General features: G+C 36.5%; 1 protein-coding gene across 2 annotated transcripts in view; it reads right to left on the bottom strand.

The window, feature by feature from the left end:
• PCSK2 (proprotein convertase subtilisin/kexin type 2) overlaps window positions 1-25,990 on the bottom strand; it is a 319,189-nt gene that overhangs the window by 256,923 nt on the left and 36,276 nt on the right. Inside the window, exon 2 of one of the 2 annotated variants that reach the window (XM_044660725.1) lies at window positions 3,499-3,603. The exons of the other annotated variant lie outside the window; for it this stretch is intronic. Coding sequence (XP_044516660.1) covers window positions 3,499-3,603 — 105 coding nt within the window. The remainder of the gene's footprint in view (window positions 1-3,498; window positions 3,604-25,990) is intronic. 2 annotated transcript variants of the gene reach the window in all.

Here is a 25,990-nt window from a genome sequence, read left to right as displayed (position 1 = left end):
CTTTCTTTCTTTCTTATTTTCTATCAATACTGTGTGTTGGTTCCAAGGCAGAGGAGTGATAAGGGTTAGGCAATTGGTTCAAGTGACTGGTCCAGAATTTAGTTAGAAAGTTAATGAGGCAAGATTTGAACCCAGAAAGATCTTTAGGCCTCACCTTCAATCCATTAAGCCACACAGCTGCCCCCTAGAAAAGATTTTTCAATTATCATCTCCTTCATCTTATAGATGAGGTAACTGAAATATACATAAGGAAAATGAATTGTCAGGTAATGTCTGAGATTGAATTTGAACTTGAGTCTTCCTAACTCCAGGGCCAGTGCTCTGCTGTTCCAACCTTTTGTGGGATAAAAGCACAACAGCCATGGTGGGAGTGAGGGAAGGCAGAAGGGAAGGAAGGGAAAAAATTGTTCTGGGAGAAGAGAGCAGGAATTCCCTCTGCCATGGGCACAGTAACCTTCGACTCTCCCCTTACAGTGCTTCAAGATACCGTGTGCCTAGTGCTTCCCACTCTGGACTCCTTAGCCTTAGGGGAAACACATCTCTCTGGCCACATGGTTGCTGAAAATCAGTATTGGCTGGTGACAAAGACCTGGCTGGTATGTCTGGTGCCGACACTGTTCTCATACTGTGAACACAGCTGTTCCCTGGGCCAAGCAATGCCAGTTTCAGCAAAAGATCCTTTAAGATGACTTGGCATCATCTGGCACAACAGACATCTTGGCTCTGGCTTGAAATAAAAGCCTCAAAGATAAAACTGCTTTCCAGAGCAGAAAGATCTCTTGAGGGACTGTGAGCACTGGCTTCAATGCTCAAGGCATATTGCATGTGGCCTGCCAGTTGGTGATCTCCTGGGTAGTATGTTTCATCTGCACTCCTAATTAAAGCCCAAATTAAACCCAGTCACAACATTCACATAAAAAAAGCCCTGCAGGAAAGAGTTAGCATAGACCATCCACTCAAAACAGGGGCCAGGATAAATCCTTAAATCCAAGGAGTAATCCTTTTTCTATCAGTTTTGCTCTGTAATTTCCTGAGAACAAAGCTAGCTGTTCACAAGTGGTACCAAGAAGCTTACTCATAGGACTTTTATACCTTTATCTTCCTCTCTGTTCCCATCTCGTCTCATATTTGATGACATGAATAGAAAAAATATATACCGCCATTAAACATGGTTAGACTATGAAATTATAAAACTCTCTTGTGTGGGGAAATGGTAATTTGAATCAGAAAACTTTTTGTTGATGAGCTGGATTTCAAGGGCAGATGAGATTTTTTTTTTCAGATGAAATCTTGATAGAGTGAAGAGTAGTATCTCAATAATATTTTTATTTTATTTTATTTTATAAACCCTTACCTTCCATCTTGGAGTCAATACTGTGTATTGGCTCCAAGGCAGAAGAGTGGTAAGGGCTAGGCAATGGGGGTTAAGTGACTTGCCCAGGATCACACAGCTGGGAAGTGTCTGAGGCCAGATTTGAACCTAGGACCTCCCGTCTCTAGGTCTGGCTCTCAATCCACTGAGCTATCCAGCTGCCCCCCTCTCAATAATATTTTTGAAATTTGTCTTTTTCTGGAATTTAGACTGCTAGCTTTGAAACCAGAAAGCCCTGGTCTTCAGTACAATCACTGACTCATGCTGACCCTATGATCTTGGGCAAGTAATTTAACCTCTCAGGGCTCTAAATAACTCTCAAACTATACATTGCAGAGATGGTACTGCCCTGTATTGGTATAAGAGTTTTCTCACTTTGGGGTTCCCTATTACATTCTATCTCTTGACTTAGTACCTTTTCCCAGGCCATATTTCTTGCCTGGAATTCTATCATCTCACCTCTGCCTCTTAGCCTCCTTCAAGACCCATTTCCCCCTTCTATAAGAGGATCCTGCTGCTAGTGCCTTCCCTCTGAGATTCCCTTCTGCCTAATCGATATGTTATTTATGTGTTATTTTTTTCATTAGAAAGTGAGCTCCTTCCTGGCAAGTGCCATGATTTTGTCTTTCTTTGAATATCCAGAGATTAGTACAATGCCTGGCACACAGTAAACTCTTTTTTTAAAAAACTCTTTCCTTCTTTCCCAGCAACAAATCCTAGACAGAAGGGCATGGGCTAGGCAAATAAGGTTAATTAAATGCTTGTTCATTAATTAAGTTCATGAGTAAACTCTTAATAAATGCTTATTCACTGATTGGCTGAAATCAAGTTTCATTTGCTATTCCTATCTTATATTTTGGGGAGCAGGGATGAAATCAGTAGGTCGTATGGCAAATAGAGAAGAACCTGTTCAGGTATCTTCTGTTTTAGCATCCCTTCTAAGACAGAAGAGTGGTATAGTCTAAGCAATCACAGTTAAGTGACTTGCCCAAGGTCACAAATTTAGGAATCAGATCTGAGGTCAGAGTGGAACCTATATCCTCCTGACTCCAGGTCTGGTATTCTATCTACTGTGCTACTTAATTGTCCCTTCTCCCTGTGACTTTTGAGCTAGTAATTTAAATTTACTGTCTAGTTTCAGTTTCCTCACTAACAATATGGTGCTTGACCTTTCAAGGGGCATGTGGAAATTAGTTAAAATAATCACCATTGGACAAGGGCAAACTCAGAGAACCAACATCTGCAGAAAGTTTTAGTGTAAGAAGGTAAAGAGATGATGGATTGAACAAAAGGGAAGTTCATTGAGATGCTATTTACAAAAGCAATGGTAATACTTCAGTTCTCTAAGACAGGAATGGAAAGGGGACAGAGGTAGAAGTTGGAGAGATATGAGGCTAAAGCAACAGGGCAGAAAATGTCACAGGTTAAGATGTGGACACCTGGTCCTAGGGAGGTCAAGACCTTCTGGTTTAGCTTCTTTCAGTCACGGCCTCTGATGCTGTGATCCAGAAGGTGGGCCAAGAGCGGCATCGGGGGCAGGGTTTGAGAGAGGTTGGGATTAAGAGTTGGCTCTGATTGGGAATATAGACATTAACAACAACCAGTCATTCCAGTGGTTCTTATCCTGAGGTCATGAGCATCTAAAAATATTTTGATAATTCTATTTCCATACAATTCTTTTTATTTTATTCCATGCATTTAAAAACATTCTGAGGAGCCTATGGGATTTGCCAGATTGACAAAGGGGTCCCAGGATCCCCCAAATATTACAAATGCTTGTCTTGATCTAATACATCAGTTCATCAATCTACAGAGAAGCTAAGATGGAGGACAGAACGTCACCTATTCTCTGAAAATCATAGAGAGCTTGACTATTCCCCACTGCTCTCTCTAGAGTATGGTAGAGTGTATGACTTAAAGGATAAATCAGAGTCTGATTCTTTTGATGAATAGTGAGAAGTTAACTGCTAGTAATGCCATCTAGTGTTTTAATCAGTATTTGTTACATTAGTCTTCTTTTCAACGCTCATATTCTGAGGTACTTTTCCAAGTTACTCTCATCCCACCCTCCTGCCACAATTTAATCCAGAAGCAAGGCTCGATAGACACATAAAAGACAGGCTTACCCTGGGGTCCGTTTCCAACTGCTGCTTATGGGGCAGACTACGCCTTTTCTTGGTCTTGGCAAGGCCATTGTGGTAAAAGTGGTACAAGCCTCCTGTGAAGGGGAGCTGGAGAGAAGGAACAAGCAAGGGCACGATTAACCTCTTTAAAAAACCTCATGATAGCAAAATTAAAAGTTCTTGGAACCAGTCTGATATGGATATAGGTGGTCTGGGGAAACTAAAGCAGCAGTCTCTGAATTGCTTGGTTAAATGAGCTTCTACCTCTTGTCCTTCTAAACCTGGGCTAAGGCCAATGTGCTCAATACCTTTTTTTCCACTTTCACTGTACTAATCCATGCATATACTCATCCTACCTCTCTGCTTTTGCTAATACCATTTTCCAAATCAGAAAAACAGAGTAACAGAACCTGAGAATTGAAAGGGACTTTTCTGGCCATCCAGTCCAGTCTACAAACAAAAGGAATTCCCATTCCGACATCCAACAAGATTTCATCCAGTCTTTGATGAAAAGCCCCAAGGATAGGAAGCCCATCAGCTCTTCAGGCAATGCATTCCACTTCTGGATAGCTCTAATTTTTATGAAGTTTTCCTGAACATCGAATCTAATTTTTTCTCTTTGCAGTTTCTACCCATAACTTTTGTTTTCCCTCTTGTAGCACAAATAAAGTCTAATACCTCCTCCATATAACAGCTCTTCAAATACATGAAGACAATTAAAATGTCCCTGCCTGTGTCTTCTTTCCTCCAGCCCAAAATTTCCAAGTCCTTTAACTAATTAATCCTCATGCAAGAGACTCAGGATTCTTTATCATCCTATTACTGTTCCCTGAAGTGTTTGAGTTTATCAATGTCCTTTTTAAACTACGGGGCCCCAAAGTGAACATAATACTTTATGGTCTTCTGGGAATAGTCTAAAGAGAGGTTTTGTAACCTTCAAATGAAATAATATTTGGTGCTATGTAACTACTAGCTATACTAATATTCCTATTGTTGTTCAGTCATTTTCAGTTATGTCCAACATCTACATGAGATTGGGGTTCCTTTAATTTGGAAAGTATCTGAAAATCACAAGAGTTGCCATACCCTTCTGTGATGACCACACATGCTTACATATAAGGGTATGTATGTGTCTAAAGAAGGTAAGTGCTGCTGTATTCTTGTTACGTGTCTTTACTATGTTAGGGTTGAGATAAGCCTTTAATCTGGGGTTTTCTTGGCAAAGATACTCTAGGGCTTTGCCATTTTCTTCTCTAGCTCATCTTAAAAATGGGGAAACTGAGGCAAACAGGGTTAAGTGATTTGCCCAGGGCCATATAGCTAATAAGTGTCAGGCTGCATCTGACCTCATGAAGATGAGTCTTTTTAATTATAAGCCTAGCATTCTATCTACTGTGTCACCTTGTTACCCTAAAAGTTATGTCCCTCTTAATTTAGTCCAAAAATCATATTAGCTTTTTTGACTGTCACATTTTACTGCTGACCCATATAGAGCCTATAGTTCACTAATTCTCCTTATGCCTTTTCAGAATAACTGCTATCTAATCGTGCCTCTCCCATCTTATACTTAGGAAGCTGATTTTTTTATACACAAGTGTAAGACTATATTTTTTTTCTTCTTCAATTTTATCTTATTAGATTTAGTCCAGTTCTCTAGAATGACAAGATCTTTTTTGTATTCTGACAATAACTATCATGGGACCAATGTATGCCAGCTGGGTGCTCCTTTCCCTTTACAACATGGCTTAGGAAAAGGAGGCAAAGCCAGGGTTTGATTGGCTTCAGTATGGGGCAAAACTCAAGCTGTGGCTCCCCTGATGCAGCTTTCTTGTGCTTCTTGAATATGTTCAAATGGCTTTCTTATCACCTAAGAGCATAAAAGTTCCCATCTACATGAGTTTGGAGTCGCTTTGACTTAGAAAATGTCTGAAGATCAAAAGAGTTGCCATATCCTTTCATGTTGACCAGACATGTTTCTATATGAGGGTTATGTGTGTGTCTATAGAAAGTAAGTGTCACTATATCCTTGTTATATATCTTTGCTATGTCAGGGCTAGGTAAACCTCCTTTAATTAGCTATTCTTTTTGTATTTCATCCCAACATTAAACTTGAAGAGAGCAGCAGCATAAGGCTGGCCTCTAACAGTTATCCATTGGGTAGGCTATCCCTCCCAACTCTGTTTTGTTTGTATAATTGTTGAACATACCATCTATACTTTTATCCAAGTCACTGACAAAAATATTAAACATTATGAGGTAAAGAAGATATTGCTGGGAATGTCTTGGGAATCCTGCCATGCTGACACTAAACCATTTACTTTTAATCTAGTCATCCAACCAACTCTGGTTCCATGTGATTGTATTATTTTTGTATGTTTATTATTATATGACTGTATTATTTTTGCATGTTTAATCCAGATCTCCTCATTTTTCCACAAGAATAATATGAGATTCTTTATCAAAAGCTTTGCTAAAATCAAGACAAATTATAAATTATATCCACAGCATTATCCTAATTTACTAGTTTAATAATCTTGTCAACAAAAGAAATGAGGTTAGTTTGGCATGACCTCTTCTTGATGAATTCATGCTGGCTTTGTGAGATCAGTGCTTCCTTTCCTACATGTTCAATAGCCATCTTTTAAATAAGCCATGCTAGATTTTCCTTGGGAACCAAAGTTAAGTTCCCTGGCTTAAGTTGGGACAACATTTGCCCTTCTCTAATCTTCTGGGACTTCTCTTTTTTTCATAATCTTTCAAATATCAATGGTAGTAGCTCAAAAATCATACCTGCAATTCCTTTCAACACGTAAGCATATATTATTTATCTTGACTAGGTGACTTGAATTCATCAAGAAAAACTAGGAGTTCTGTTATTGTCTCATTATTTATCCTGGGTATAAACTCCGTTAGTCTAGAATATCTACATTCCTTTGTTCTTACCTAAACTTTCTCGTTCCTCGAAGGAATGTTCAAGTCATAAGATCATATGCTTTAGAGACAGAAGGATCTTAGATGTCAGTGATACTTAAGTATTCTTGATACTTAGATTTCTAGTAAAGTCATAGCTAGATTTTTTTGCTGGTCTTGAATGTTATATAGTATACTGAACTGAAACACAGGATATCTGGGTCCTTAAATACTAGCTATGTGATCTTGTATAAGTTAATAAAATTCTTTTGTAAAATGGGAATAATAACAAGCACATTACTTACCTCACAGAGTCATTGTGAAGATCAAATGAGCTAACATCTATCTATCTATCTATCTATCTATCTATCTATCTATCTATCTATCTATCTATCTATCTATCTATCTATCTATCTATCTTATTCATACACACAGTGTTTTGGAAAACTTAAAGCCCTATATAAATGTTAGTTATTATTTTATCTATTCTAGTGGTTCCCAATCTATGGACTCTGGACTCTGGAGAGCTATGTGCTTATTGCTTGAGGGACATAAATACACATGCAAATTCATGGTAGGTACTCACTAAGTAATTATTGATTGACCATTTCCACTCCACCTCCTCCCATCATTCTCTCATTAATATATTGAAAGTTGGGCATAATTCTTACGGCCATTTAGGTCAGCTATGGCAACGAGAGGTAACCAGTGTGCTTGCTTACAAGTTTTGAAAGTAAGCAAAATAAGAAACAGCATCTGAACTAATGAAAAGTTTAATTCATTGTCAGACAGTAGAAAGAGAATTGGTTTGAAAGTCAGTGGGGCTTGGGTTTTCAGGCCATTTCAGCTACAAAGGTACTGTAAGATCTTAGACTTCAGGTCTCTGAGACTCAGTTTTCTCTTTTGAAAAATGACTGATTTCAGAGGTTCTTTCAGTTCTATGATTCTTTATCTCCTCTCCTTTTCCTAAAATTTTCACATATTTCCATATTGGAAGGAGGTATGAGAATGAAGCAACCTGTAAGTGCAGTTCTTCCCAGATTCAAATATTTCTGTTCTCTTGGCTTAGGACCACGAGGAAGGGTTGTATATTTAGTAGTGAGAGGATTTCAACAGCAGACAAGGAAAATTCATATTTTGTAGGAGTAATATAATATTTTTTGTATTATAATTATCTTTTTTATTGTTTTTGTACAAAACAAAACAAATGAATAAGATTTATAAAAGGATAGTAACAAAATAGTCCCATTTATTTCCTTGAATACATGTTAACTTCAGTATTAAGGGTTATTTTGCTGTTATTGTTGTATTTGTCTATTTTAGCATACTAATCCTATATTTCCATGAAACTTTCAAAAATCATTTCTTAGGGGTGCAATAATATTCCACGATATTCATATAACAATTTGTTCAATCATTCCTCAGCCTTAGGACAGTTAGTTTTCTTTTTGCTATTGAAAAATGTTACTAGAAATATTATTGGCAGCTAGGTGGCACAATGGATAGAGACCTGACCTGGAGTCAGGAAGACTTGAATTTAAATCTGGCCTCAGATATTTACTAGTAGTGTGTGGCCCTGAACAAATCACTTAATTTATGTTTGCCTTAGTTCCTTAGTTGTGGGATCATTGGGTCAAAGGGCATGAATATTTTTTAATAACATGAATTTTACTTTTCAAAAACCCTGAGTATATATAGCACCATTAACAGTTTGTTAGCATGCCTATTTTTCTACATCCAATCTAGGACTGGATTTGGCCAGGTTTCATTATCTTTATCCATTTTGTGTATGCATGTAAGGTGCTATTTTAGACAATGTTTATTTCTCTGATTATTCAAAAGTTTGAAAACTTTTAGATCTGGTGATATATAATTTTTTTCTTCACTTAAGAATTGCCTTTTAATATCCTTTGTCAATCTGTCTCCTGGAAAAACAAACCTCACTTTTATAAGTTTATATCCAAATCCTGATATATTATGAGCATGAATTTTATTAGAAATATGCATTACAAAGGTAATTTCTCTAGGGGGGCAGCTGGGTAGCTCAGTGGATTGAGAGCCAGGCCTAGGGACAGGAGGTCCTAGGTTCAAATCTGGCCTCAGACACTTCCCAGCTGTGTGACCCTGGGCAAGTCACTTGACCCCCATTACCCTTACCAATCTTCCACCTATAAGTCAATACACAGAAGTTAAGTGTTTAAAATTAAAATTAAAAAAAAAAAACCAAGGTAATTTCTCAAATGTGTTTTCCTTCTTATTATACATGCATTTATTTTCTTTCTGGAAAAGATTTTTTTTGTACTATGTAATCATAGAATTTAACATTCTATTTTTTTAATTTTATAACTTTATTTCAGTTTATAAACTTATTTTCATCTCATTTTTGCATTTTAGAAATATTTGTATTGTGAAAGCATCTAGAATTTATTTTGATGTATGGTGTGAAGTGTTTTCATGAAACTATTCTCCAATTGTCCCAATAGTCTAAAAAAATTGAATAATGAGTTTCTTCTCCCTGCCCAGGGTTTTGAAATCTTGAGTTTATTTTACACTAATCTACTGACATATTTTATTCTAGATTGTGATTATTGAATATTTTCTATTCATCTATTTTTCCTATGATCTATACAATATGAGATAGTTTTGTAACTTGCTGCTTTATGGTATGCTTTGATACCTGATAGTTCCTTTGATATTTTGCTTATATGAAGCATCATTAAATCTATACATTAATTTTATAATGTTGTTGTCTTAACTATATTTTTTAGTTTCATTTAACTACATGCACTGAATACTTCTCAGATTACATTGCTCTCTCTTTGTTTCGATGAAAATTATTTTACAGTTGATTTTATGTAGGTCCTATGCATAATTTTCAAGTAGGAAAACCTTTGTGGTCATTTAGTCCAAACCTAAATAACAATAGCACTTGGGTAGCAAAGGATCACCTTTCAAATTGAGTTTTAATAAAAATCTATGAACTACAAACATTTTTTTTAATGTTGAGATGAGCACTGAGAGCTAATTTGGAATCCATCTTCTTCACCAGCACTTCATTTTCCAAATCTGTCTTCTGAAGTTCTTGTCTTCAATTACCCAAAATGAAGAAAATACCATCTGTTTTACCATGATATTTTGTTTCTTGCCTACATGGTAATGATTTGCATCACCGAAGGGAACTCCTAAATAGATGAGATCATAGATTCACTAGAGTAACTAGAAATGTTTTTGATTTTTTGTGTTGATCTCATATCCTGCTATTTTGGTAACACTATTTATTAACTTCATTATTTTTGGTTGTCTGCTGAATTTTCTAAACAAACCATTGCATCATCTACAAACAGAAGTAAGTTAGTTTCTTCCTTGCCCCCTCTGGTGTTTATTTCTTATTTTTCTAGACATATTACTATAACTATCCTTTCTAAAATAATGACAATAATATTTCTAAAGCTATTATTTTGTTAAAATGTCAAAAATAATGGTGAGAGCAAATAGCCTTGTATAAACAACTGTTCTCGGTAGGAAAACATAATATTTATCCATTGAATAAAATTCTCTTTGATTTAGCTAAATCTTTCAATTCCACTGCTGTTAATGGTTTTTAAAATGCCTGGCTGTTATGCTTTATCTAAGGTTTTCTTCTCCTACTTCTTCTCAGAGGATTTAATTATTAATGTGATCATGGAATCAAAATTTTCAATTAGTCATTTTCATTTTTTTCATAATATTAAAACATCCTTCCTTGCAACATTGGCATCATTATAAGATGGTCATTATTAAATACATACATACATATATATCTATATCTCTCTATATATTTATATATATGCATATATATATTATTGTGTCCTAGTAACTTAGTAGTTTGGTATTTACTTAACTTAGTATATTTTACTTAGTAAAATAGTGAATATCGTTTACTAAAATGGGACAACTAAGTGGCACAGTAAGTAAACCAATGGGCTTGGAATCAGGAAGATTCATATTATTGAGTTCAAATCTGACCTCAGCCACTCACCTATGTGACTCTGGATAAGTTACTTACCCCTGTTTGTCTCAGTTTCCTCATCTGTAAAAAAAGCTGAAGAAGCAAATGGCAAACTGCTCCATTATCTTTGCTAAATGGGGTCATGAAGAGTCAGACATGACTGAAAGAACTCAATAACAATTTTCTAGCAGAGTAAAAACTATTTAACATTTGCTATTAATAAATGCTTTACTTAGTATTTTGCTTAATATTTTAAGTATTTATGAAAGTAAATATTTATTAATCACATTGGTCTAAAACTTTCTCTGTCTTATCTTTCCCTTGCTTGTGGATCAAGAACAAACTGGTATCATAAAAAGACAAGTAGAGCTCTTCCCTTCCATTTAACAAATACTTTAATTAACAAAGCAATGAACTATTCTTTAAATCTTTTATAGAATTAATTTGCAAATCCCTATGATTTGGCTAAATGAGTTTTCTAATTAGGTTATTTGACTTCTATTTTGGGTGTCTACTTACTATTTTTGTAAAAAAAAAAGATCTCTTTCCTTTATGTTACATTTGTTGATTATAATTTTGTTGAATATATAGCAATATAAATTTGTTGAATATAATTAATTATATCTGATAATTATGTTTATCACTTCTCCATCTATTGGAATCTCTCACTTATCACTTCTGGTTTTTAAAATATGAATTTCTTTGTTTTAATTTTGATTAAATTCACCAACAATTTATTAATTTCAAAGGTATTTTAAAATAGTTTGTTTAAGTTACTAATTCACCTTTATTTCAGTTTTATTAAATGTTCTTTTAATGTTGATTTCTTATTTTGTGACTGTTTCGTATGTGTTTGTTGAATTCCTTTTAACTTGAAGATTGCAAATATCAGCCTTCTTTATTCTCATTGGTTTAAGAATTTAGACTTATAAAATTATTTCTAAGAACTATTTTATCTGCTTTGATATATTGTCTCAATATTGGTATCATCTTTAATTGGGGGGACCCAATCATTACTTATTAGTTCATTTTTTGGGGTTGTCTAGACCTGTATCACTCATATTTTCCTTAGTATTATTTTTATTTCATTATGGCATATATAAGTAGTGTTAGAAACTTTTATATTTCTGAATTAATTTATACATTTTTCCTAGAGCATGGTCAATGTTTATAAAAGTTCCACATATACTTGACAAAAATCAGAGGATTTAATGATCATGGAATCACAAATTTTTCAATTAATTATTTTCATTTTTCACAATATTAAAACATCCTTCCTTGCATTATTGTCATAAATATAAGATGCTCATTATTAAATTTCAAATATATGTGCATGTATTATTGTGTCATCTATTTAGTTCTTCCTATATATGTTAAACTCATTTTTAGTATTTTATTGTGTGTTTTAAGATATTTGTTAATTTCTATTTTATTATTAATATTAAAATCTCTCACCATCAAGATATGATTCTTAAATTTTTAAATATTCAGTTAACTTTTCTTTTTAAATGTGGTTGCCATATCATTAGATGGCTGCATCTTACTACAAATCTTGATTTTCTATAGCCAGGAAAAACCTAATAAATCTAATTCCACTATCTTTTAAAATCTGTCATCTCTCTGTTTTAGGCTTATTTTCTGTAGTCAACATATTAATAAAATGTGTTTTTGCATCCTTGTAGTTTCCATTTTCTTTCCGGGTGAGAATTCAATCTAAATGTTCACATTTCTAGCTGTTAAATTTGATCTTTTTAACTGTCATGCTTATCTCATCATTACCCATGGGTTCAATTGCTATTTCTATGCAGATAACTTCCAATCGCTGTATCCAACCATAGTCTCACATTTGAACTACACTTCTGCATCACTAACTCCCTTTAGTAATCTCAAATTACATGCCACATAGGAGTCTCAACCTGCCCCAAATGGAACTAATTTTGCCCTAACCTTTCCCCTCTTCCATATTTCCTTTTTAATACAAACAGTGGCACCAACTTCTCAGCCATCCAAGCTTATAACCTCATTGCCATTGCCACTTCTCACTTCACAGATTGAATGCCTTGACAAATCTTGTCATTTCTACTTTCTCAGGTATCTAGTAGATGACCTCTTCTTTCCACTGATACAGTCATTAGCCTATGTTAGATACTTCTCACTTCTCACATAGACTATTAGGATAGACTTCTAACTTTTCTCCCTTCCCTCTCCACTTCCATCAATCCTTCATTCTTTTGCCAAAGTGATTTTCCCAAAGCAGAGTCTGACTGTGTCTTCTTTCTACTCAATAAATGCCAGGGGCATCTGATTGCCTCCAGCAACAAATATGATATTCTTTCTTTGACATTTAAAACATTTTACAACTTGGCCCCTTCCTACCTTTTCATCGTTCTTATACTTGACTTCCTTTCATGAACTCTATAATCCATAGGCATCTCAGTTATTTGCTATTATTTGCTCTCAGCCTCCCATATACCAATGTTCTGTCCTTTGTGTCTGGAATGCTCTCTTTCTCTATTCATGTATGTTTCACTATCTTCCTACAAGACTCAGGTCAACTTCTACCCTCTTCTGGAAGCTTTTCCTGTTCCTAGGCACTCTCAGGGTTTTCCCTTCTGAGATTGCTTTCCATTTATTTTCTTTCTCTAGATATCTTGTATAGCTTGTAATTCATATGTAGTCTCTCTTTAAAAAAAAATGAGCTCCTTTATGACAGAGACTTTCCTTGTATTCCCAGGATGTAATCATTAACTGACACACAGTAAACCCTTAATAAATGTTTATTGATTGATTATATTAATTTGTTTCAGCAAGGTTTCACAGTTTCAGCAAGGACCACGGTCTATCTTATTTCAATAATACTAGCTTAATACAAATAAAATTGGGTATCTATATTCAATTTTATCTAAATAAAATCTAAATTGAAATAGTGCCTGCAACACTAAACTTATTTCATAACTTTCTCTTATTGTTTCTGTTTTTCCACAATTTAAACCCTTCCAGCACAATAAAATTTAACAAACATTTATGAAATACTATTTATAAGACATAATTTCAATGATTCAAAACCCATTTTTTTACATTAAACTTTCTGTATGCAGAGTGCTGTGTTAAATATTAAGGGAACACAAATAGTTTTGATAAACATGATTCCTATCTCATATCCCACCCTTCAAGCACAATAAAATTTAACAAACATTTATGAAATACTATTCATAAGACAAATAATTCCAATGATTCAAAAACCATTTTTATATTAAATTTTCTGTATGCAGAGTTCTGTTAGATATTAAGGGAACACAAATAGTTTTGAAAAACATGATTCCCATCCTTACAATCTAGTAGAAGGCTTCAGGAAGAATAAATGTGTTATAGGCTCACAACTAGATAATCATAGCCCAATGATTTGACTCTTGCACAGAGACAGAAAGAACTGTTAGGTGACTGCACAGAAAATTCAGAACTTAGATGAGGATGTTACTAATAGGAATGGAATAAGAGGAGTTAGGATTGTTCTATGTGCATCAAATATAAATTTGGTCACTCTTAGGTAAGTAAGAAAGACTCTAGGGGAAGCATATTTGCAAAGGAAGACAGACTGAAAGGTGCACAATTCTATTTTCCCTGAATGCATGAGGTAGTTAATTGTCTAGGAAATTGATTTTGGCAGTGAAAGATAATAATATCTTACATTTGTGTATCTCTCTCTCTCTCTCTCTCTCTCTCTCTCTCTCTCTCTCTCTCTCTCTCTCTCTCTCTTTCAATAAAACCCTTACCTCCCATCTTAGAATCAATACTTTGTACTCGTTCTAAGGCAGAAGAATGGTAAGGGCTGGGCAATGAGGGTTAAGTGACTTGCCCAGAGGCACACAGCTAGGAAGTGTCTGAGGTCACATTTTAACTCAGAACCTCCTGTCTCTAGGCCTGGCTCTCAATTCACTGAGCCACCAAGCTGCCCCCTACATCTCTCTTTAAACTTCTCTAAGTGTTTTCACATGCACTAATTTTCTCTTTTAACATCCACCTATTTTTTCAGTATCAAAAAGATGATACAAATTAGAGAAATTTATGAATTTATGATTCTTTTCCAATGAGAGGTATCATGGATAAATGGATTGAAAGCTGACCCTAATGACAGGAAGAGCTAGATATTAGTCTTCAGTATCCCTCATTCTGGGGAAGCTAGGTGGTGGAGTGATAGAGTGCTGGGCCTGGAGTCAAGAGGACTAATCTTCCTGAGTTCAAATCTGGCCTCAGACACATAAGAGTTGCATTACTCTGTGCAAGTTACTTAACTCTGTTTATTCAACTGTAAAATGAGCTGGATAAGGGAATGGCAAATCACTCTAGTACTCTTAGCAAGAAAATCTCAAATAGGTATATGAAGAGTTGGACACAACTGAACAACAATAACTTCTTACCACTGAGGCTCCTCCTTCCTTCTGATTAGAGAGGGTAGACTAGAGGATCGAGATAATAGCATCTACCTCAAAGGGTTGTGGGACATAGTGGGTGCTTTATAAAATGTAAATACTTATATTGAAAACATATATGAAAACATAATGCCTCATATCCTTTTTAAAAAAAGTATATTCATCCTAATTCTATTAGATGAGTATTTTGAGAAGAAGACTTGTTTAGTGTTAAAAGAATAGTATTAAATGGAAACTACATGGCTCCATGGATAGAGTGTTGGACCTGGAGTCAGGAAGACTCCTCTTTCTAAGTTCAAATCTGGTGTCAGACACTTACTAGCCATGTGCCTGGGCAAAGCACTTAACCCTGTTTGCCTCAGACCCTCATCTTTAAAATCAGATGGAGAAGGAAATGGCAACCCATTCCAATATCTCTGCCAAGAAATTCCCAAATGGGGTCATGGACAACTGGGCATGACTGAAAAATGACTGAACAATAAGTACTTAACAGATGTTTTTTGAATTCATATGTTGACTTTTTTTCTCAGTGTAGTTCATCTATATAGACTAATATGGAAGTGGGCATAGCTTTTTCTTAGTTTGTTTTCCCTTTCTCTTTGATTGAGAGTCTGCTTCCAATAGTTTCCCAAAAGTGCAGCTCTGCTTCCTAGGTTATAGGTTATCTTATTCATAGGATCACAGATTTAGAGCTAAAAGGGACGCAGAGGTTATCTAGTCCATCCCTCTCAGTTTTAATGATAAGGAAACTGAGATGATATAGATAATAAATAGAACTCAGATCAAAAGTCGACTCCCAAGGGGCAGCTGGGTAGCTCAGTGGATTGAGAGCCAGGCCTAGAGACAGGAGATCCTAGGTTCAAATGTGACCTCAGACACTTCCTAGCTGTGTGACCCTGGGCAAGTCACTTGACCCCCATTGCCCACCCTTACCACTCTTCCACCTATGAGACAATACACCGAAGTACAAGGGTTTAAAAAAAAAAAGTCGACTCCTGATTCTAAATCCAGCCTTTTATGCATAGCAGTTTTCATTCTCTAGGCAGCAGATTTGGTTTGACAAAACTAATTATTTGTGCTATTGTAATCCAATGAGGTGGTGCAATGGATAGAGAATGGGGACTAGAGTCAGGAAGACTCATCTTCCTGAACTCAAATCTGGCTTCAGATATTTTCTAGCTGGGTGACCCTGAGTGTCATTTAATTCTGCTTGCCTCAATTTCTTCATCTGTAAAATAAGTTGGAGAAGCAAATAACAAAACACTTGTATCTTTGCCAAGAAAAACCCAAATAGGGTCATGAAGAATGGGACAGGGCTAAAGCAACAATCCAGTTCATCAACATTTAGAATTTGCATCTTAGGGCGACTAGATGGCTTAATGAACAGAGAACCAGGCTCAGAGATAGGAAATCCTGGGTTCAAATCTAGCCTCAGACACTTCCTAGTTATATGACACTAGGCAAGTCACTCACACCCTATTGTCTTGGACTTACTGCTCTTCTGCCTTAGAACCAATGCACAGTATTGATTATAAGACTGGAAAAGTAAGGATTTAAAAAAAATCTGTATCTTGAAACTCCCTGTCTGATAGAGATAAAATCCTTTTCCACCCAACATTCATGGACCCAAGTAAGGCCCATCTTGACTTCTGCCTTTCCAAACAAGAAAATGCCTTTGTTGGCCTCCTTGTCCAAGAATTCTCTCCTTTACTAAGTTTCAGAGTGTCTTTCCTATCATGCCTTTCTCATGCCTTTGCCTTCATCTCTTCTGTATGTATCTTGTATGTATTTATATACATGTTCTCTCTCTTGGGAGAACGTACAGTCCTCAAAGGTAGGAGCTGGTTTTGTCCTTCTTTGTATCCCCAGCACTTAGCACAGTGCCTGACACTCAAGTTGGGAGAAGTCCTGCCTTTGGGATTTCATTGGCCCTTGGAACTCCAGGAGGAAGAAAATCCATTTGATAATGCACACGGGTACTTTCTCTACATGCAAGAGGCTTTAGCAAATTGCTTAGAGCACTGAGAACTTAAGGGATTTGTCTTGAGTCACATAGCTAGTATGTCAGTGTCAGGCTTGAACCCAGGTCTTTCTAGCTCCCAGGATAGATCTCAATCTGGCTTTAAGAGCTTAATAAATGTTTGCGGGCGGATTGATTGATAGGTTTCTCATAAGATCTATGGAAACACTTCTTGCTTTGTAAGAGATATTTGTTGTTTACTTCTGGAGGGGAACTGTATTCTGTAAGATGAATTTTGTCTTATTTGCTTTTCCTCTTCTTTTCTCTAGTGAGGGGGAGGGGAAGTCAGAAAGCCAGTGATTGTGTAGTCATGTGTGTAGAGCACCAAATGTCTGCCAGCTCCTAGGAGAGTGATAGAAGGAATTTATTTCTGAGCACCTATGGTACAAATTCCAGGCTAATCCTGGGCTATTCTGGAACTAAGGAGGAAATGGAAATCCTCTTTGGGGTTCATAACAGAGTCAGGCACTCTAAAGTGTATTTCTGTATGGAAGAGAATCATGCAGATAAGAAGTCTGGGAACTTTATTTAAAAATGACTCCAACACTTAGGTCCTATCCAATTTAGAACTTTTTTAAATGCACTTCTAATTATGTTATCCTGTTTATTCTTTTTTGAATATACATGCTTTTCCCACTTATGAATCAAGAGACAATACACTTTTGTGGATCAGGTGTCAGCTTATGAAAGAAGGGAAGGAGAGAATGAATGTTACACTTTAGTATCTAGTTACAGGGGCAAAAAAAGAAGAAAAGGCAATGAGGGATGCATTTTGTCAGATTTCAGGACCCAGCATTTTCACATATGGGCAGGTGTGTATTTGTATATATTGTTGTTATTCAATCATTTTAGTAGTATCTGGCTTTTCTTGACCTCATTTAGGTTTTCTTGGCAAAGACACTGGAGTGGTTTGCCATTTCCCTCTCCAGCTCACTTTGTAGATGAGGAGCTGAGGGTCACAGAGAAGGAAGTGTCTGAGGCCAGATTTGAACTCAAGAAGATGAGGATTCCTGACTTTAGGCCTGGTACTCTATCCATTGTGCATCCTAATTTTCTTGTGTATATATCTAGAAATAGAGATAGATAGATAGATAGATAGATAGATAGATAGATGGATAGATAGGTAGATAGACTGATATAGATATAGCTTTATCTTCCTATAATTATCTGTTATTATTTATCTATCCATATGGATCTATTTATCTATATCTATATAAATATATCTATTTCTCTCTATATATACACATCCTACTATATGCACATGTATATTCAGACATGTATAAATATAAAATATACATACATTCACTGGACTTCTATCAGGAAACCTTTGTAGTCTTGCCATCCCTCATACTCTCATCCCTCCCCAAGATCCCAGTCCATAATTCATAAATCCATAAATAAGATTTAAGATACTATGATGCCTTTTTCTGAATCAAATTCTCATGTGGTACTTCCAAAATGATGTCTCTTTTCAGAATAGCTTATTTCCCTATTCAAAACAGGATGCTTTGCATGGTGACCCTTCTACCAAGCTTTAATTACCGCCATTCCTTAGTTCACTTACTTCATAAGGTGACGATGATAAGCAAGTTCTGGGGCCAGTCAAGAAATAAGCAACTTTCCTAGCCCTTCTTCTTGAACTGGTCCTCTATTCTTACTCCCAGGGTCTTGAGTGATTTTTCAGGTCCCTTCCATTTCTAGACTCTATGTCTCACAATTATTAAACAACATTTACATATATATTTGACATTTTTAATATAAAACTTAGAAAATCTTCATAACTCTTCTCCTTCTCTTTCCTCTAAATAATCAGGAAAAAGTCATGTCACCACAATAACCATTGGATTTTAAATTTGCAAGGGAACTACAAAGGACACTTAGTCCTTATTTTAGAGATAAAGTTCTTTATTTAAGGTCACATCACAAGTTAATAACAAAAATCAGTCTAGTAAACTTCATTGTGGTTATGCCCTCAATCTTAGGGCTTTTCTACTAAACTGACCAATAATTAACCAGATAACTAGTCTGAAGAAATAAAAATATTAAAGCCATTGATTGTAATTTCCATTTGTATTAACATTTTAATTTCCCCTAACCATCAGTCTTTTAATGCTGAATTATTTAAATTTTCATGACCTGGAGCTGGTAGCCTGCCTTAATTTGGATGGCTCCAATAACATAATTATTTCTGTTAAGCAGTGGTAAAGGTACCATAGCAGGCCAACACAGAGCCCTTGGGAGAATTCATAAGGAGCAGCTCCCACAGCTAAACCAAAGGGAATTGGATTTAATTCAATGACATAGCCAGCTTGTCAAGAGGTCTGGTATATGATCAAATAGTTTTCAAGGGTACTATGGCTTTGTGACTTGGTTCCTATTCATTAAAAACCCATAGACTCTGAGGCAAATTTACTGTAAGTTATCCACATGTACATTTCAAACTAAATGTTTTATGAATATATTCTTATACTAATCCTGCTGACTTAGGGGAATTTCTTGGCACTTTCTCATAACATGACATGTTGATGGATCTGTGATTTCATCAATGTAGATACTGTGTCCATCATTATAGATTAAAACCTTTCATACTTTCTCATCCAAAGCCTTTCTTGCAGGCTTGTAGACAAACTAAAAACTATGTACTTATGTCCCCAGTACTGGCCACTTGGCCATCATCACTGTGAAATCAGAAAGGAAGTGCCTTAGATTTAGAGCCATTTTGTAATTTTGTCTGTTTCATAGCTCACCATAACCAAAAGAATCGACCAAATTGGTGTCTAATTCAACCTTTTGGTGTTAAGACTCTCTGGGGTAGTCCAGGTTGAACCTCAGAGAAAAGACACATTGTAAGAATAATTAAAGATCTAAGACAGTTGATCTGTAGGGCTGGGAAACCAGCAGCTTCTCACACATTCTGTAGCTATAAGTAGCATGTAAAAAGAGAGAGAGCATGCTGGAGCTTAAAGTGGCCCATTTCTCACTGCCATAGCATAGTGGGATATCTTTTCTCTGGTTAAGGGAAGGATCAGAAAGAGAGAAAGCAAAAGAGACACAAAAGACAGTTATGTAGGAAATAAGTGTGGCCAGAGAGCCTTGGTTTCCTGGGAGATATTTTTTCTGTGTCTTTATTTGCAGTCCCCTTTGCTGTGTGTGTGCCCTTGATGTATCACATATTGGTCTGTGCTGCAAGCAGATTGAAGTCTTAGGTACAATTCAATCATTTCAATTGTGTCCAACTCTTCATGACCCCATCTGGGATTTTCTTGGCAAAGATACTGGAGTGTTTGTTTTTTCCTTCTTCAGCTTATTTTATAAATGAAGAAACCGAGATAAACAGGGTAAAGTGACTTGCCCAGGGTCACACAGCTAATGTCTGAGGCCAAATTTAAACACAGGAAGTTGAGTCTTCCTGATTTAAGGCTTGGCACTCTATCCATTACACTGACTACCTGCAGTATGATATAAAGCAATGATGGTGAACCTTTTAGAGGGGCGGGTGATGTGAGAAATGTCCTCAGGCATGTGGAGAGTGGGAGGGGAGCAGCCTGCCTCTCTGGTTTTTTAATAATGATCTCTGGTGAACTGTGTGGAAATGATGGCACACATGACCACATAGAGGGCTCTGTGTGTCCCCTCTGGCACATGTGCCAAAGGTTTGCCTCTATGGATATAGAGTATACCCCTAAACAGGGCAATAAGGACTCTGCAGCAACAGCTCAGTGGCACTTTCTGAGCCTTTCTCTCTTGCCTTGACTGCTGGTGCCTGAGACCATGGATCCTTGAGCAGCCTAGTCTGTCCTCTGGACTGCACTCAAAACCTTCCCATGTTGGTGGGAGCTACTAGAGTTTATATTCTGTTGTCATGGCTTTTGAGAACTCATGACTGCTTCCTTGCCATTATGAGGGATGAGTCTAGAACTTTTGTAGCTGTCTGGCCTGACAGAAAAATGAAGAGATATAAAAAACCTCATCTTCATCTACTAGAAGAAGCTATTGATCATTGCTATCCGGATGTATGGGTTATTTGGTTTTGCTATCCAGCATGAAGTTGGGCTGATTGATCCATGTCATTTCATAACATTTTGAAACTGTTATTTGACTCAAATTCTACCGCAAAGTGATGAGACTGGGGGCAGCTAGATTGCACAGTGGATAGAGCACCAAGCCTGGAGTCAGAGGACCCAGGTTTAAATTTAGCCTCAGGCACTTCCTAGGTGTGTGATCTTAGACAAGTCACTTAACTTTGATTGCCTAGCCCTTTCTGTTCTTCTGTCTTAGTATAGATAAGGAACTCTACTGTCATGTCACTTTAGTGGACTGCCCATCAGAACATGTTTCCATGAAATTGTCACATATGTTGCTGGTTAGAGAGATAGTGTGGTGCAATGGAAAGTGATGGATTTGGAAACACTGAGTTTGTATCCTTGCTTTGCCATTTACTGACTCTGTAACTTTAGGCAAATCAGTTATCCTTGGTGAATCTCAGTTCTTCAAGGGTAAAATAAAGGGAGTTGGACAATACGATGTATGAGATCCCTCCGAGCTTTAAAGCAATCATTCTGTGCTTTCTATGGGAAGGATGACTCGTGCCAAGGCATGAAAGCAGAAATGTTTAAGTTGTAGATTAACCAAAGAAACCCACCACAATATTTTTCATTACCCAACACTGTAATATATACCTAGTATATATCAGGCACTTGATAACTTGCTTTTTAGAGGATTGGTTTGTCAATTGTCCACCTAAGAATATGTTTTTTAAAAAACCTACTAAGAATGCTAGGCAGGGCAAGCTCCTTGAGGGAAGGTACTATGTCTCATTTATCTTCATATATTTCTTTAGGGCTTGCACATTATAATTTTAAAAATTAATTAAAATTAAGTAATTAACTACATTTTTAAACCCTTACCTTCTACCTTAGAATCAATACTATATACTGGTTCCAAGGCAGAAGAGTGGTAAGGGCTAGGCAATGGAGGTTAGTTAAGTGACTTACCTAGGGTCACACAACTGGGAAGTGTCTGAGGCCAGACTTGTGCCTAGCACCTCCTATCTCTAAAGCTGGCTTTCAATCCACTGAGCCACCTGGCTGCCCCCACTAATTAAGCAATTTACCCATTATGGAAATGAGTGATAATAGTTTATGTTTTAGCAATGTGTAGTCATTAGAAAGTGCTTTCCAATTATTATCTGAGATAATGAGCATTACAGGATTTTGAAGAGACTTCTAGACACCATCCAGTCTTGTTTCTTTCCTTTTTAAAATAAGGAAAGGAAAGCTAAGAGAGCTGAAATGACTTCTGTAGAGTTACATAGCTAACTCATTTTAGACCTGAGATGATACTTCCTGTCTTCTTATTGTAAGTCTAGTAGTCTCAGTCGACCTGCACTGCTCAGTTTCCTTCTTGGTTCTATACTGAACTAGATCCAGAAGCCGGGACATTGCTGACTGGGATCCGATTGCAGTTTGTGGATGTGGAGGCAAAAAAGAAGCTAACTGATCCGTTCTCAGGGATGGAGGGAGGAGCGGTGAGAACCTTCTGCCTTGGCATTCTTAAGTACCAAGCTCCTATCAGTTAGACAGAATGGACTCATGAAATTTGAGACTAGAAGATGTGTGTCTAGCCAAGCTGCCAGATATCCCTGCTCTGGTTTCTAGAACGTAGAGCCCTGGCTTGAATTCAAAGTACTCTCAGGATCTGAGAAAAGATCTACATGAACAGATTGGTTTCTAAGAGTAAGAGTGTAGGAAGAAGAGGACACAAAGGCAGGTGCTCTGTAACTCACTTTTCCTCCTACACAGCCTTCAAATCCTTTTCAGCTGATCTTTCCCCCGTCTTCTAAATGGAATGGTAATCTTTCAAACAACAGACATATACTGAAATCAGCTTCCCATATCTAAACCCACAGCCCCAGTGCCCCAGCAGGAAACCTCTCATATCTTCCAGGAAACTTCAGATTGAGAAATTCAAAAAATATTATGGCCTAGAAAGTACCATGAACTAGACATTTCAGGTCTTAATTTTTTTTAATCAAAAGAAAAAAAAGTGGAAGAATTCCCAAGAGAGTGTTTGGAGACCCAGACCACACAAGGATAACAAGCTATAACCTTCCTCCAGAAGAGGATGTCCAGAAATTCTTAGTATCATAAAATATGTATGAACATCCAGTGATTTTCCCACTGCCATTCTCTCCCTTCCCTAGGAAGACCAATCTACTTCTGATCATTTTGACATAACCAGGCTAAAAAAATTTCTTCCTGATGCTTGAGTTATAACTAGGCAATATAACCAACGCTTTTCCCTAGGGTATTGACAAATGAGAGAGCAATTCTTCTCCAGAAGTCATTCTCTGACCATCTTATGGTGCTACCCCTGAGGATCCCATCCATCTTCCAAGGTTCATAGCTGCTGCCTTCTTCCTTTTTGGGATAGAGGAAGAGGGAGAAAAGCCATTAGCAAATTAACTTGAAAGAAGGGAGGATGACCAGGGTGGATTGTCCTATAAGCTTTCTCATGCTTGCTTATTTGAATTTTAACACACATCGGAGTTCAAAGTAAAGACTTTACCTATAGCCCAGACATACTGTCTCTCTTTCTCTCAAACTCCTCAAAACTGAATTAGAGGACAAAAATTCTGAGCCTGTTAAATTTCTAATTGAGCTCACTGTCTCCTTGGTAGGCTCTGGACACGTGCATGGATCTATGTTTATGTTCCTACTTATTGTGTTATGCAATTTTCTGTTTTTTCATTTGCAGCTTGGAATCTAGCCTGGTCAAGTACTGGATGTAATTCCACATCAGAAGATGTCTAATTTTATTTCCAAGAGGAACTGCTGTCAGGTGGTTAGGGAAGAGAGCTGGGAAACAAAACAAAACATTGGCATCTTATTGCTAGCGCTGCCCAGGGAGACTGCCAACCTCATTTGTCGAGTATCTCCTTATAAACAGAGCACACGATCGATATCCTAGCACTAGGGTTTGGAGAGAAAGGCAGTAATAGATCCCAGTTTCTGGTTTTAAGGACATGGAAGAGAAAGGGCAAGAATTTTTTAAATGTCACCAATATAATAGAAGTATACATTTTATATATTATAAAATACAGGGAAATATAGAAATAGAGAGCAAGGCTGTGAATAAGAAGGGCAAAAAGGGAATAGAAAAGAGTAGATACAGTGCTGACAAATTAACAAACTCTCTTTAGTGTGATTTGAGGAAAATGCTCCGGGTTCCTCACTACTCTAAGGGTCCTATTTTTGTCTTTGAATAATCTCCGTCTCCATATATTTCTGAAATTCTACCATTAGAAATTCATTTCTTTGGGCTAGATAGGCTTTTAAGACCTTGAAAAGTTCATCTTTAAGTTAGAGCAGCTCAGTAGCCTAGTGGATAGAACATCAGACCTGGAATCAAGAAAACTCATCTTTTTGAGTTCAAAGCTGGCCTCAGACATTTTTCTAGCTATGTGACTGGTCAAATCACATAATCCAGATTGTCTCATTTTCCTCAACTGAAAAACTAGCTGGAGAAGGGAATGGCAAACCACTTTCATATCTTTGCCAAGAAAATCCTGAGTTGGGCCATGAAGAGTTGGATTTAATTGAAATAACTGAATAACACATTCCTGGGAAACAACCTGCTCTTATCAGTCAAACTTTAACTGAGATTGGTTAAAAGCTAGTGAAAGCAAGACCTTGAAAGAATGAAACATAAGATACCATGATGTGGGATGTACATACCAGAGAAGAGGAGGGGCATACTGAAGACTAAACCATATGATATCTTACCAATTGAGTCCATGACCAACAAGTAGGTAGGTGACTCTAAACTGAGGTATTAGTTTTGATTGATTTTATTCTCTTCCCCCTAAAATCTACCTGCCTTTCATTTTTCCCAAAGTACATCTCTTTCATTGCCATTTTTTATGCCTGACATTTCACTTCTTTGCTATCAAAGATGTTGACCAAAGGTGGACCACAAAGAGATAAACCAATTAGGAATGTTCACTTCAGTGGCTCAAACCCTTATCTAGGATTGTTTTATTTTTTAATGCCTCCAAAGGATTATTATTTTTTTCTCAAGACTAATTATCAGTTCCAGTAAGGATTCAATTAAAGAAGATTAGAAGAATTGGGGATGCCGAGTCACCACAAGAATCTTCTCTGACCAAGATTAAAATACAGGAGTGACAGAACCAACAAGGAAACAGTGAAACAACTTTCAAGAAAAGAAAAACCCAAAAGGTAGGTAGAGAACATCTGGGGCACTGAGGTGAAAGGAGAACAGAGCCAGCAAGAGGCTATAGCAAGGAGGGAAGAGCAATCCACAAAGCAAGACCATAATAGTGGGAGGATCTAAACCTTCCCATTTCAGAACTAAATAAATAGAACCAAAAAAATAAATAAGAAAGAAGGAAAGGAAGCAAATGAAATGCTAGAAAAATTAAAGTTAATAGATATCTGGAGAAACTGAACAGGGATAAAAAGGAATATACCTTCTTCTCAGCAGTACATGGTACAAATACAAAGATTGATCATGTATTAGGGTGGTGATGGCAAACCTATGACATGCATGTCAGCATTGACATGCATAGCCATTTCCGATGACACGCGGCTGCATGTGGCCACATACAGAGAATTATGGGGCTACATGCTGAGGTTGAAACATTTGCTGTAGTGTAGTATAGATACTCTGTGCACTATAGATGACAATTCTACCTATATTAATTTACTTATTTTGGTTTATTAAATACAGTTATATATTACAATTATACATTTTTGTTATTTAAATTATAAATATCATGAAATTATGTTTTTTTTCTCAAAGTGCCACATCACCCAAGTTGGGCTCATTTTTTTGGTGAATTTTGACACAGCAAGCTCAAAACATTGCCTATCACTGTACTAGGGCATAGAAATATTGTAAACAAATGCAGAAAAGTAGAAATAATAAATATAACTTTTTCAGATAATAATGCAATAAAAATTAAAATTAACAAGAGTCCATGGAAAGGCAAATTTAAAATTAATTGGAAACTAAATAATCTAATTCTTCAAAACTCGTGAGTCAAAGAAGAAAGCATATAAACAATTACAGATTTCATTAAAGAGAATGACAATGAGGAGAAAACGTATCAAAACCTATAGGATA

This window comes from Gracilinanus agilis, chromosome 2, assembly GCF_016433145.1.
Source record: "Gracilinanus agilis isolate LMUSP501 chromosome 2, AgileGrace, whole genome shotgun sequence".
Taxonomy (NCBI): Eukaryota; Metazoa; Chordata; class Mammalia; order Didelphimorphia; family Didelphidae; genus Gracilinanus; species Gracilinanus agilis.
The sequence above is the reverse complement of the archived record's forward strand: the minus strand, read 5'-3'. Positions and strand labels throughout refer to the sequence as shown.